The 15338-nt window shown below is 38.4% G+C and overlaps 1 protein-coding gene across 1 annotated transcript in view; it reads left to right on the forward strand.

Annotated features, from left to right (window-relative positions):
• angpt1 (angiopoietin 1) overlaps positions 1 to 15338 on the forward strand; it is a 70413-nt gene that overhangs the window by 25452 nt on the left and 29623 nt on the right. The window contains exons 2-4 of the mRNA XM_082185908.1: positions 8258 to 8413; positions 8832 to 8953; positions 12170 to 12411. Of these exons, the coding sequence (XP_082042034.1) occupies positions 8258 to 8413; positions 8832 to 8953; positions 12170 to 12411 (520 nt within the window). The remainder of the gene's footprint in view (positions 1 to 8257; positions 8414 to 8831; positions 8954 to 12169; positions 12412 to 15338) is intronic.

Raw genomic sequence — 15338 nt, forward strand, 5'->3', positions numbered from 1 at the left:
TGCATTAAATTGATCAAAACATATATTTCAAATAAATTCATGAATCCTAAAATAAACTAGTCACAGTTTCCACTGAAATCTGAAGCAGCACAACTATTTTCAGCATTGATAATAATCATAAATGTTTCTTGATCATCAAATCATCATATCCGAATGATTTCTGAAGGATCATGTGACACTGAAGACTGGAGTAATGATGCTGAAAATTCAGCTTTGATCACAGGAATAAATTACACTTTACTATATATTCACATAGAAAACAGCTGATTTACATTGGAATAATATTTCACTGTTTTACTGTATTTTTGATCAATTAAATGCAGCCTTGATGAGCAGAAGAGACTTCATATATATACATTACTCTACACACACCTCTCTGTCTGTGTGTGTGTAATTGAATGCTTTTCTGAGAAAAAAAATAATTTTTGAAAAGAACTTTATCATCTAAAAAGACATTGTCCTTCAAGACACTTTTAATGATGTACAATATTAAATCTGTTGCATCAAACACAGAACTCATTTGTCCACAGTGGTTTATATAGTAGTGGATGTTGCTTTAGCTCTGGATGCTCATAAACCCGCTGTCATAAAGCATGCTGGACAGAAACAGGGCCGATCGTACGTCACTGCAGTCCTTCTCACTGACCTCAGTGTTCATCATGTGACCTGACCTGTGGTTCTCAGAGACAGGAACGTTTACAGTCCCGTGTCAGCCAGTAGTTCAGGGATGTTCTGCGCCGCTGGGTGATTGAGTGGCTCTTTAAGCAGGTCGGCAGTGATGACTCTCTAAATGAGTAAAGACTCTTTTCACCTCCACAGATCACTCTGGGAAGGAGTGTTTCCTTCTTTCTGAAGGACTTAAAAAGTGTGTGTGTGTGTGTGTGTGTGTGTGTGTGTGTGCGTGCGTGCGTGCGTGCGTGCGTGCGTGCGTGCGTGCGTGCGTGTGTGTGTGGTGTGTGTGTGTGTGTGTGTGTGTGTGTGTATGAAGACTTCAGATGCAAAAGCCTCTAAGTCCGTCTAAGTCCGTCTAAAGTTTTCTTCATATATATATATATATATATATATATATATATATATATATATATATATATATATATATATATATATATATATTGCATGGAATCATTTAACCCTCTATGGTATGCATGTTAACTGGAATATTTCTTCTAGTTAGATTGTATCATCATCATCATCATTATTATTCCTAATCTAGTTGTTACATAAACCCTGCCATTTAAAATTGAATATTGAATATTGTTGGCTCCTTGACGAATTGCTTTGTTCCTCTCTTGGATAAAAGCATGCTAAAAGCATAAATATAAATGTATTAATATTCATAATAATAATAATAATAATATTTAAAGTTGATTCAGTTACAAAAATAATTGATTTTCTGGAGAAAAAAAGGGGGGGAAAAACTAGAAAAAAAAAACGAACAAACAAAGGTAACTTTGATATTGAGTAAAATATCAATTTCACATCTGATTAAATCGTTCTATTTCAAATACATTTATACTCTTGAAAAGTCATACAAACTCAAATCAAGCAAATCTTTATAATTTGCCGTTCAATAGTTTATCAAGAGCCAATAATCACAGTTTTATTCTCCATATTATTTATGTATAGTAATTGCAGTTGTATTATTACCAGTACTTACAAACTAACAAATATTATTGATGCCGTTAACTATAAAAAAATAAAATAAAAAATACTATTTGACTATCAACACTTTTACTGTTATTTTTTTAAATGTGGACAATAAAGATTTGACAGATTTTTGGTGATTCATACATTTGCTGCATTTTTGCATGCACAACTTTCAATAGAAAAACGAAATAAAAGTCTAACAGGAACTTTCTGACCTCTGAAATGTGTGTGTCTTGAACACGTCGCCCGTTCACTTTCTCACATCGCTGCACTTTGCAAATAAACACAATCAATCTGCGATGTTTAGCGGAGCAGTTTAAGCGCTGCAGTGATATGGATATAGACGTGAGTGCTCTCGGGTCAGATCTGTGAGCGCTGATACGGTTGACCTCGACTCGTTCGGCCTGACCCTGTGCTGGTGGGCGAGTGTGAGACGTAAGACAATCCCCAGGTGTAGCGACTCCATCACACACACACATCTCTGAGACACACTGCAGGTGACAGTCTTCACAGGGTTTGCCTTTATTCATATTCAGTTCAAGATATGCACAAGCACAGCTATAATGATAACAATATACAGTCAAACCTAAATGTATTCAGACACCTTCAACATTTCTCACATTATCACAGTTTATTCGCTATAGTTTAGAAAATGGTACTAAAATATGAGCAGAACTCAGTTGATATTTGACTGGTTTTGTCCGTCCTTCTGTTAGACTGTCTCACACATGAATTATGTTGAATATCTGTCAGCTGTTAAATTTAACTACACAATTAGATAATACCAGTTTAGCTCAACCAATCACCAAGCAATGCTTCATTTTGTTCAGTCTGTGTGTAAAAAGAGCATTAGCAATTAAAGACAAAACACTTCAGCAAAACATGATCAGCTCAAAGTGTCCCAATTTTTTGTGGTCCCAAAATGTAATAAATGTCACTGTATGAAGAATATTTGGGTATAATATGTCACAGATTACTTTATATTGCTCTCCTCACTTACATAAATGAACTATAGTGTCCTGCACACACTTGTAAAAAATATCAAAAATGATATCTGGTGTCTGAATAATGTTTGGTTTGACTGTATGAATCACTTTTTTCAGCTGATTAGAGATAAAAACATTGATAGCCAATCAGAATCCATCCTGCGTCCAAAGCTGCAAAACTGCAGCACGCTTATAATAATAAACAGGTGTGAATGCTAATATAGTTATCGTTATAGTTATCGTTATGGTAACCGTCATTGGCGTGAACATTGCATGTGTGCAGGACTGTGGAGCTTTAGGGTGTTGATGGACTCGATTTACTCCATATGTGTTTTGATCATCGTTCTGAATCTGATCTGGATGTTGTCTTTGACAAAAAAAATATTTTCTCAGCTTTTTGCTCAAATATTTGTATTTATTTATGAAACTTACCCATGTTCAAGTGTTGATAAAAATAAAATAAAAAATACATAATTTTTGACATATTGCATGTTCAGATATTCATACAACAAAATATTCTGAGGGTCATGAAACTTTTGTGAAAATGATCAAAAACCCTGGCGGTGGCTGGCAAAAAAAAAAAAAAACTCTGGTGGGGAAAGAGTTAAATGACTCAAACCAATTGAAAAACAGGATTATTTCCCTATACCTCATCTGTTGTCTTTGGGTAGGCACGTTTATTTATGAATGGAAGTGGGGAATAACTATACACCCACTAAAGCCCTTTACTGCTTCCTCTACTAGTTTTTTAACACCAAGTTTCTGTTTGTGTAATCTTGATTCTCCTTCCTTTGTTCCACCGCTAGTTTAGGGAATGAGCGAAATTCCCTCAGAAAGGCAAAGCAAAGGATCTCTGGTCTAATGTTTCTCCAGGCCACCAGAAACGCTTCCACACCCTTGTGAAGGTGACTTAACTCGCTCGCAAAGCTCTGGCCAACATCATCTCTGAAGCCTCTTAAACTGGATCCCAGTCAAGCGTGTTCTCCGTGGAGAGAGCTTAATGGAAGACGCAGACACAGATTGGGAAGCTCAATGTCATAGTTCAAACGTCTCGGCAAAACTACTGATCGAATTGCAGCCTGCAGTCTTATCCTTTTGTATTCCTTCCAATCTGTTCCGTCAAGGTTTGTCTGTTTATTGTAAAGAGACACTTGTATCTGTATAACTATATCGACTATTACGTACAACAAAGGCATTGGCTTTATAATCACTGCCGTCTGTAATGTTAATTCTACATGACAAGTTGCTGGTGGCTAAAGCAGTAACAGGTGGAATTTGGTGTTTTTCCCAGTTGTTTGGTGTGCAGATGACGGCAAGTGAAGAGATAGATCTCCACACCCTTTCATTTGGGTTCTTGTTTAATATCTATATCACAATGACTTCATATCTCAGCCCATCTCTGGATGGAGTCATAAGCTGAAGTGCTCAAAACTTTAAAACTACAACGAGTGCAGGGCAACGATTAACCGAAATATATGTGCTTAAAGTGTTCATCTTATAGTGTTCATCTTAAAGTGTTCATCTTATAGTGTTCATCTTAAAGTGTTCATCTTATAGTGTTCATCTTATAGTGTTCATCTTATAGTGTTCATCTAGTGTTCATCTTATAGTGTTCATCTTAAAGTGTTCATCTTATAGTGTTCATATTAAAGTGTTCATCTTATAGTGTTCATCTAGTGTTCATCTTAAAGTTTTCATCTTATAGTGTTCATCTTATAGTGTTCATCTTATAGTGTTCATCTTATAGTGTTCATCTTAAAGTGTTCATCTTATAGTGTTCATCTTATAGTGTTCATCTTATAGTGTTCATCTAGTGTTCATCTAGTGTTCATCTTAAAGTGTTCATCTTATAGTGTTCATCTTAAAGTGTTCATCTTATAGTGTTCATCTTATAGTGTTCATCTTATAGTGTTCATCTTAAAGTGTTCATCTTATAGTGTTCATATTAAAGTGTTCATCTTATAGTGTTCATCTTATAGTGTTCATCTTATAGTGTTCATCTTATAGTGTTCATCTTAAAGTGTTCATCTTATAGTGTTCATCTTAAAGTGTTCATCTTATAGTGTTCATCTTATAGTGTTCATCTTATAGTGTTCATCTAGTGTTCATCTTATAGTGTTCATCTTATAGTGTTCATCTTAAAGTGTTCATCTTATAGTGTTCATCTTAAAGTGTTCATCTTAAAGTTTTCATCTTATAGTGTTCATCTTAAAGTGTTCATCTTATAGTGTTCATCTTATAGTGTTCATCTAGTGTTCATCTTATAGTGTTCATCTAGTGTTCATCTTATAGTGTTCATCTTATAGTGTTCATCTTAAAGTGTTCATCTTATAGTGTTCATCTTAAAGTTTTCAGCTTATAGTGTTCATCTTATAGTGTTCATCTTATAGTGTTCATCTTAAAATATTCATCTTAGTGTTCATCTTAAAGTGTTCAGTTTAAAGTGTTCATCTTAAAGTGTTCATCTTATAGTGTTCATCTTATAGTGTTCATCTTAAAGTGTTCATCTTATAGTGTTCATCTTAAAGTGTTCAGTTTAAAGTGTTCATCTTAAAGTGCATGCCGAGTTTGACTCCTTCATACGAAACAAAGCAAACTTGTGGGAATGACTAGAGCAGTTATAAATATGATAAAACTGTTCATTGAAATGCTATTAAAGCATGGTGACAATCAGGTCCTTGAACTGCAATTGAATCGGACGTGGGGTCTGACTAGTGGTGAAGTCTTGTTAAAATGCGACTCCCTGTTGGTCTGTTCTCTTCAGTGGATTCACAAGGGATCGTTCATGATTTAATAAGTGGAACAACATGGCCAGCTGGACTCATGGAGAAAGTGGACTCTGTTGTCACAGTCGATTTGCTAAAGTGTCTTCCAGTCAGATATTTTCCGTCACACATCAGGGTGTTTCGTTTTCGCTTAGTGACGGGTCCTGATGTACATATAACCCAGATGCAGCTTGTTAGTTGAACAAGTTTAAGAGTGAAGCAGTGTAGCTCACGCCAATAAGTTGATAATTGTAATGTAATGATGCGGTGTATGAGAAATATGTATCTTACATTGTAACAATCGTCCACTGAAGGCGAGTTAAATTAACTTGAGTACAGAACATACAAAGCAAACAGAACCATGACTTGAAGAAACTGGACTTGAATATTGACATGAATAAATGCCACACAGTGTGTTACATAAAACAAAGCTAGACAAGAGACAATGGGAACATGAGGGGTATATACACAAAGACTAATGACTAACAAGATACACCTGTGAGATATTCATAATTAAGATAATTAAGACAGAACTAACAAACACCTGACAAGAACAAACCAGAGAAACCACCTGAGTAGATCACATGAAAGAACAGAAAACATGACTGTGACAAATATAAAAAAGACATGAAAACATATGGTATGTGTATATATATAGATGGATGGATGGATGGATGGATGGATAGATAGATACACACACACAGTTGGGGAAAGTTACTTTTAAAAGTAAAATGTCACAATATTGCATTACTCCCTAGTTAACTGGGTTACTTATTTACTTTTTATGGAAAGTAATGCGTTACATTACTTTTAGATTACTTTTTCTCACCTGGGCTGAGCTTGCATGTTTGTTTTTTAATAACAACAACAAAAAAAGTTATATTATTTGCCGAATGTAAAGGTCCTTTCACAATAAAATTCAAGAAAATAAGTTCAACACTGATTTCAGCAACAAAAACAGTGTAAGTCATTTTTGCTGGTTATTATAGTTGAATTGGATCATTAAAGGCCAGCAGAAAAGACATTGGTCAATGAAGTGAGAGTATAAAGTACATTTGTGTTATTTAACACTCAATTATTGCAGATTATGTGCAATATTTCTCAGGAAAACTGAACTCTTTTCAGCCTCAGCACCAGGTTTAGAAACTGATGGTTTGTGATGAGCATAGATATAATTCTAGGGTGAACGTGATTTCACCAAGTACCACATGTTTCTGGATCAACATCTTTGTGGATCCTGGAACAACTTTCCAATCAACCAATCAGATTTGAGGGACAAGTTTACAGTTTATGTCAAGTTTAGGCTTAGACCCAGGGTGAGGTGCTTCAACATCAGTGTTATTCACCTCTCATTTCCCTCTGATTTTAGGGAAAGTTATGGGTAGGGTTAGGTTTAGGGGTAGGGATAGGGTAAGGACTAAAGTTTGGGACAGGAATGTTATTCCAGGATCAACAAAATATGTTTCGAGTCGTTTCTAATGACCTCAGTGTCAGTGGGCATCTCTCGAGGTTTAATCAACAGAAGTATCTTTGTGTTTGTAAAGCCTGTTCTGGTCTTGTCATCTCTCCAGCTATAGAAGATTAGAATGAAAGCCTTCATGATAAAGCCGAGCGTATAGATATCTACATCTCTTCCTCTCTGAACAAATGACCCACATCTGCTTCCACTACCTTTAAGGCTGGCTCTTCAAGAAGTTGTTACTGCTCTGTTGGAGTTCGTTTAAAACTGAGCCGCTCGAGGTCATCATGAAGAGGCTTAGATAAGACATTCCTTTAAAATGATGCCAACATGGAAATGTCCTTTCTTTAAAGAGTTACTGTGTGGCTTTTTTAAAGGAAGTCATAACTGTGATGGGTTTGATTACCCCCGTGTCCTTGTGCAGAATGGTGTCTCCTTTCGTTTTATTGGCCTCTTAAAGAGTTTGTCAGACCCTCCATGTGCTCTGGGTGTTAAAGTGTCTTTAGGACTGTTGGAGTTGTCAAGTTAAGGGTGTTTTACCTCTCAATGGATTTTACAGCCACTGGAGAATCCATAATATCAGGCTTAAGAGGTCGTGTTGACATCCGAGCTTGGTTTTTACTTTAGTTTTGGCATTTAGTATTATGCTTTTTTGAGCTGCTTGGGAATGTAAAAGTTCTGCAAAGCTTCAAAGATCAAAGTGCAGAGATACTGTCTCCTAAAAGAAAGAAGCGATTCTGAACTGAAACGAGTCGTCAGTAATTCAGTCTCACTTCCTGCTGAACCGACATAGGTTTGAAACTCATTTGCATAATGCCAGTCTATGCTCTTGATTGGCTGAGCGGTGTCTCTTAGCTCCGCCCTCAAACACTGTAGTGTATCTGAGACTGGAAGAGTTTGGTTCGTGTTGTTCGTGTCGAGAAGACGCTGTTTTCTGCTGACAAAGCAAATCCACTTTGATGATATTGATACGGTGAAACCCACGCCATCGTTACTGTTCGTATCACTGTGTGTCAAGAGCTGAGATTCAGATATGATAATGAGCGTTTGCTTTCTGACCAATCAGAGCAGAGCAGCTGTCAGAGAGGCGGGGTTTAGAGAGACTGAATCCTTGATCGAAGCGTTTCAGACACTGAGAGAAAAGAGCTGATGCTGAAATGTACAGTATATTATGAGAAAATGTGTGTTTTTTTAACCTCGGATGCATGTAAATCTTTTGTAGGATACTCAAAAACTAAATTAGGAACCTTTAATAGTCAATGGACAATTTAAAATTCAGTGTTTTTGTTTTGTAGTAAAAGCCACTTGGGTTATTATTTTCTCATATAATGCAAAAACATTCATAGAGTGTCCATAAATATGTCTGTTTTCAAACATGGTCTTTTTGCTTGTCGTCACAGATTGAGAACTACGTGAAAGACAATATGAAGACGGAGATGGTGCAGTTACAACAGAGTGCCGTTCACAACCACACGGCGGCCATGTTAGAGATGGGCACGAGTCTTCTCTCGCAAACAGCCGAGCAGACGCGCAAGCTGACCGATGTCGAGACACAGGTATCTTCCTCCCAGAACACATTTCATGCTCCATTACACCAACTATCTTTTTTTTCCTATGTATTCCCTTAATGCGTCTCTCAATAAGCCAAGAAAAACACTCGTGCCGCTTTAGACATACAGTCTCTTTTTATGTATCATTCTAATGTTTTTATTGCTGACTCTCTTTATGACTTGTGCGCTTCAATGGGACACAGAGGGATATGGTAAAGTTGTGTTTTGCTGATTTGTCAAATAAGAGGTTGACTTGAGAGAATAACTGTTCATAAGTGCTACCGTATGGTTCTGCGGTAAAGCGGTTCTGTTTATGACTTCTCATGAGGTGCCGCTCCGTTAGTATTAACTTACTTAATGGTTATAAGGTCTGTGTTTTTGCGGAAGGATTACTGTATTTTTATTGGAATGTCCTTGTTTTCAGGTTTTAAATCAGACATCACGCTTGGAAATTCAGCTACTGGAGAATTCACTATCAACCAACAAGCTGGAGAAACAACTCATGATACAGATTAATGAAATCAACAAGATCCACGACAAGAATGGGTAAAAACCTCAAACACTCACATCCCACTCCAACAACCCCTCACACACACCAATATATGAAACATGGAGATATAGATAGATAGATAGATAGATAGATAGATAGATAGATAGATAGACAGACAGACAGACAGAAAGTTTTTACTACTTTAATGCCACTGATAAATATAGTTACATTAGTAGCGTTGCTGCTACTTTTAATGTGTTGCTTCTCAACACTGCACAAAAGACTGAGGCAGAAAACACAGATTTCGTATATATGTACAGTAGTGACTGCTCTTCAGTCGTCTCACTGTATGATCTGCCAGTACAGATGTTCAAGTCTCACTCGCCTGTAAAATTGTGAGGAAACACAGATTCTAATGCCAGAACCACAATACAGATCATTTCACAAAATTATTTTCAACTCTTGACATCGCCAGCTCTCAGGCTTTCGCTCGATCCCGTCCGGTGGAACCCGCCAAGACACGAGTGACCAGCCGGTCAACTTTATCCTCAGAGAACATGAGTTCAATGCAAACTTGTGGAGCTCGTTCCAGTTTGGGATGTATTGATTGGTCTGACAGGACATGTTCAGGGCTTTAATTCCCAGTGATCGCTCTGTTTGAGCCCAGCTGTTGTTGAACACAAACAAGCATCCTATTTAAGAAATCAAAAAAAAACTATTATGTTGCATGTTTTCGTTACCAATGTTGATGTAATTATTCATCCTTTTATATAGATTGACGTTATTACTTTATCCGATTCCAGTCTAAAATGAATGCATTATTTTAAGTTATTTATGTGGATTGGATTTTGCTGTAATAAGCGAGTGAATCCAGCATCAGGTTTCCGAGATTTAAGACCTGGATCCATTTAAGACTTTCACTGATCCCCAGTGTTTGTATGGATTGTGAATTATAGAGTCTGACTTCATTCATCATGTCAGTATTCACTACAGCTGTAATGAAGCGCTCTCCATTTCTTTTACTGAAACATTCTGTAAATATAGTATCATCAAATCAAGTCTTGATGAAGCCAGGGGTTCTTCAACTTTCTTGCATAAGTCATTTTGTTTACCTGGATCCACACACACATACAAACCATGCAATATGATTATCTGTACTATCTAAGTGTGTGTATTTGCTCTTTATGACTAAAGCAATTGCAATAAAGAAACATTATTGTATCATAGAACATTTGAAGTGGAGTAGTGGCCAGAAGTGAGGAAAATTGACATCTTCACCCTTTATTCAAATATCATTACAGTATTTTGAAAGCATATTGCATAACGGTGCTTGTTTTAATTTTGATAATAATGCAATTAAACATGCCAAATTGTGCGATATAATTTTTGGCCAGGCTGTTATACAAAGAAATTATGAACACATGCAAAAACAAGAGAGAATCAGTGAAATATTAATAACTGATTATGTTGTGGTCAATGTGCTTTTTCCTGTCAGCTTTTTGTTTTTCTATGCATTTTTTTTTTTGCATAATACAATAAAACCTTTAGCTGTAATTTGCCTTTTTTTTGCCAAATCATTTTGTCAGATGAATACCTTAAAGAAGTTTAATGTTTGTTCTTCCCCATATTTAGAATATTTAAAAATATATAAAACATTTCCTCATAATTGTATGGTTTTATCAAACATGTAGGGTCATTAAAAAACTAATTTAATATATAATTATATAATTTAAAGGGCTTTATAGTATAATATTTGATATTAGATGATGATCTGGTGTGTGGAGCATTAGATGATGATCTGGTGTGTGGAGAATTAGATGATGATATGTTGTGTGGAGCATTAGATGATGATCTGTTGTGTGGAGCATTAGATGATGATCTGTTGTGTGGAGCATTAGATGATGATCTGGTGTGTGGAGCATTAGATGATGATCTGGTGTGTGGAGCATTCGATGAGGATCTGTTGTGTGGAGCATTAGATGATGATCTGTTGTGTGGAGCATTAGATGATGATCTGTTGTGTGGAGCATTAGATGAGGATCTGTTGTGTGGAGCATTAGATGAGGGTCTGTTGTGTGGCGCATTAGATGATGATCTGTTGTGTGGAGCATTAGATGATGATCTGGTGTGTGGAGCATTAGATGATGATCTGGTGTGTGGAGCATTAGATGAGGATCTGTTGTGTGGAGCATTAGATGATGATCTGTTGTGTGGAGCATTAGATGAGGGTCTGTTGTGTGGCGCATTAGATGATGATCTGGTGTGTGGAGCATTAGATGAGGATCTGTTGTGTGGAGCATTAGATGAGGGTCTGTTGTGTGGCGCATTAGATGATGATCTGTTGTGTGGAGCATTAGATGAGGGTCTGTTGTGTGGCGCATTAGATGATGATCTGTTGTGTGGAGCATTAGATGAGGGTCTGTTGTGTGGCGCATTAGATGATGATCTGTTGTGTGGAGCATTAGATGATGATCTGGTGTGTGGAGCATTAGATGAGGATCTGTTGTGTGGAGCATTAGATGAGGGTCTGTTGTGTGGCGCATTAGATGATGATCTGTTGTGTGGAGCATTAGATGAGGGTCTGTTGTGTGGAGCATTAGATGATGATCTGTTGTGTGGAGCATTAGATGATGATCTGTTGTGTGGAGCATTAGATGAGGATCTGTTGTGTGGAGCATTAGATGAGGGTCTGTTGTGTGGAGCATTAGATGAGGGTCTGTTGTGTGGAGCATTAGATGAGGGTCTGTTGTGTGGAGCATTAGATGAGGGTCTGTTGTGTGGCGCATTAGATGATGATCTGGTGTGTGGAGCATTAGATGATGATCTGTTGTGTGGAGCATTAGATGATGATCTGGTGTGTGGAGCATTAGATGAGGATCTGTTGTGTGGAGCATTAGATGAGGGTCTGTTGTGTGGAGCATTAGATGATGATCTGTTGTGTGGAGCATTAGATGAGGATCTGTTGTGTGGAGCATTAGATGAGGGTCTGTTGTGTGGCGCATTAGATGATTATCTGGTGTATGGAGCATTAGATGAGGGTCTGTTGTGTGGAGCATTAGATGAGGGTCTGTTGTGTGGAGCATTAGATGATGATCTGTTGTGTGGAGCATTAGATGAGGGTCTGTTGTGTGGCGCATTAGATGATGATCTGGTGTATGGAGCATTAGATGATGATCTGTTGTGTGGAGCATTAGATGAGGGTCTGTTGTGTGGCGCATTAGATGATGATCTGGTGTATGGAGCATTAGATGATGATCTGGTGTGTGTTTCAGGTTCCTGGAGGGGAAGATGCAGGAGATGGAGGACCGGCACCAGCAGGAGCTGGAGGTCGTGCGTGAGGAGAAGCTCAGTCTACAGGCGCTGGTCAGCAGACAGAGCTCAGTGATCCGAGAGCTGGAGGATCAGCTGACCCGAGCCAGCGGGAACACTAGTGTCCTGCAGACACAACAGCAGGACCTGATGGAGACCGTCCGCAACCTGATCCAACTCTGCAACCGGGACGCCGGCACCGCACGTAAGAGCACACATCCCTCACTCTTTATTCATGGAGACGAACTCCTAGCTGTGGACCAAGAGCCATGTGCATGTTATTATTAGAGAAATACATTTTATTAATTAGTTAATTGTTAGGGCAGGATTATATTTGGTTCTAAGTTTGTTTGTTTGTTTATTTGTGTGTGTTAGGTCAGGATTTGGTCTTAGGTTCATATGCATTAATATATGTGACCCTGGACCACAAAACCAGTCACAAGTCGCACAGGTATATTTGTGGCAATAGCCAACAATACATTGTATGGGTCAAAATTATCGATTTTTTTTCATTAAGATATTAAGTAAAGATATAATTTCCTATCATAAATATATAAAACATTTATTTCTGTATATAACATAAATGCACAACTTTAAAGGAGTTTTTCTCAATGTTTCGATTTTTCTGCACCCTCAGATTCCAGATTTTCAATAGTTGGATCTCGACCAAATATTTTCATATCATAATAAACCATACATCAATGGAAAGCTTATTTATTCATCTTTCAGATGATGAATAAATCTCAGTTTAAAAAAATTGACCCATGTGACTGGTTTTGTTGTCCAGGGTCACATATAATACCATAATTAAATACATAATTAAATATAATATAATAATTAAATAGTTATTTATTTATTTATTTATTTATTTATTTATTTATTTATTTATTTGTTTGTTTGTTTGTTTGTTTGTTTGTTTGTTTGTTTGTTTGTTTGTTTGGCCTGGGGTTTATAAATGTATTCATGTTTGTTTGGAAAAGGATTTGGTTCCAGGTATATGAATTCATACATAAAATCATAAATAAATATTTATTAGTTTATTTGTTTATTTGTTTGTTAGATCAGGATTTGTTCTTGGGCTGATATGAATTATATATCATATATACATTTCTAATTAAATACTCCTATATATTTATAAAATATTGTTCGGTCAGGATTTGGGTATTGGCTTTATAGATAAAATAATTCATTCATTCATTCATTCATTCAAATCACCATTTTGTTCATATATTGTTTCACCTCATGTGTCACCAAGTCATCCAGGACAAAACTAAACAAAAAGTGGTGCAAGACACGCTCAAAAAACACGTCAACCAGGAAGTGAAACAAAACTATAAGTGTAGCAGGGAATGGTGAGATAGAAAAACATGCATGTTATCAGTGAGGAAAGCCTCTTCCTGGTGGGTGTGAAGTGTGTGGTTTTCTGGTTAAACGTGACGTTTGAAGCTCAACGGATGTGTGTTATCACGCTTCAACACACGGCCTGCGCTGAACAGTCCAGTGAGTGTCAGACAGCCTCTGATTGAGTTACAGCGCAAGCTCACAGTCGTTTCCTCGAACCCTCACGCTTGTCTTCACAGCAGCAGGAGTCAGTGTCCTGAACTCATTACCCTCATGACCTCACGACCCCTCGTCTCTGCGGCACAGAACATATACCTGAGACGTCTGGCGAGAACGGCACTGTCAGTCTCTGTCTGCAACACACACACACTCACACACACACACACGCATACACACTCACACACACTCACACACACGCACGTATCGGTGGCAAGAACGGCACCGTCAGTCTCTGTCTGCAACACACACACACGGTCTTTGAGCAGATAGAGGCAATCTTTTCCAATGAGCCTATTGCAAAAATCACACACACACACACGCACGCACGCGCACACACACACACACACACACACACACACACACACACACACTGGAACACCCTGCATCTCTCTTGGATTAGACGTTCACACTTGTACTTCAGCCAATCACACTAAACGAGAGCATGTTTGAGTCCAGCTTAGTTTGATCTATTTCTGAACCGCTGGGTTGATTTAGTGCCTCAATTGAGCGTATAAAATAGAGTTTAGGTTCACTGTGGTTTGGCGTAACGAGACACATAACATGATTTCTCTGAGATTTTAACAAAAAAATTATAATTGTGCACACAAGAACATATTACCAAACCAGTGATGATGAATGCAGATCTTAACCAGCTCTCGCTCCAGTGTAGAGGTCGTTCTCCTGACCTCTGACCTCTGGCTCAATTACTCAAACCTAATGACTCCTGCGGGACGTCCCGTCCGTATCGGTGGCAAGAATGGCACCGTCAGTCTCTGTCTGCAACACACACACACACACACATCCTCACTCACATACACACTCTCTCTCTCTCTCACACACACACACACACACACACACACACACACACACACACACACACACACACGTATCGGTGGCAAGAACGGCACCGTCAGTCTCTGTCTGCAACACACACACACACACACATCCTCACTCACATACACACTCTCTCTCTCTCACATACACACACACACACACACACGTATCGGTGGCAAGAACGGCACCGTCAGTCTCTGTCTGCAACACACACACACACACACACACATCCTCACTCACATACACACTCTCTCTCTCTCTCTCTCACACACACACACACACACACACACACACACGTATCGGTGGCAAGAACGGCACCGTCAGTCTCTGTCTGCAACACACACACACACACACACACATCCTCACTCACATACACACTCTCTCTCTCTCTCTCTCACACACACACACACACACACACACACACGTATCGGTGGCAAGAACGGCACCGTCAGTCTCTGTCTGCAACACACACACACACACACACATCCTCACTCACATACACACTCTCTCTCTCTCTCTCTCACACACACACACACACACACACACACGTATCGGTGGCAAGAACGGCACCGTCAGTCTCTGTCTGCAACACACACACACACACACACACACACACATCCTCACTCACATACACACTCTCTCTCTCTCTCTCTCACACACACACACACACACACACACGTATCGGTGGCAAGAACGGCACCGTCAGTCTCTGTCTGCAACACACACACACACACACAC

The sequence above is a fragment of the Leuciscus leuciscus genome (genome assembly GCF_965113295.1).
Source record: "Leuciscus leuciscus genome assembly, chromosome: 12".
Taxonomy (NCBI): Eukaryota; Metazoa; Chordata; class Actinopteri; order Cypriniformes; family Leuciscidae; genus Leuciscus; species Leuciscus leuciscus.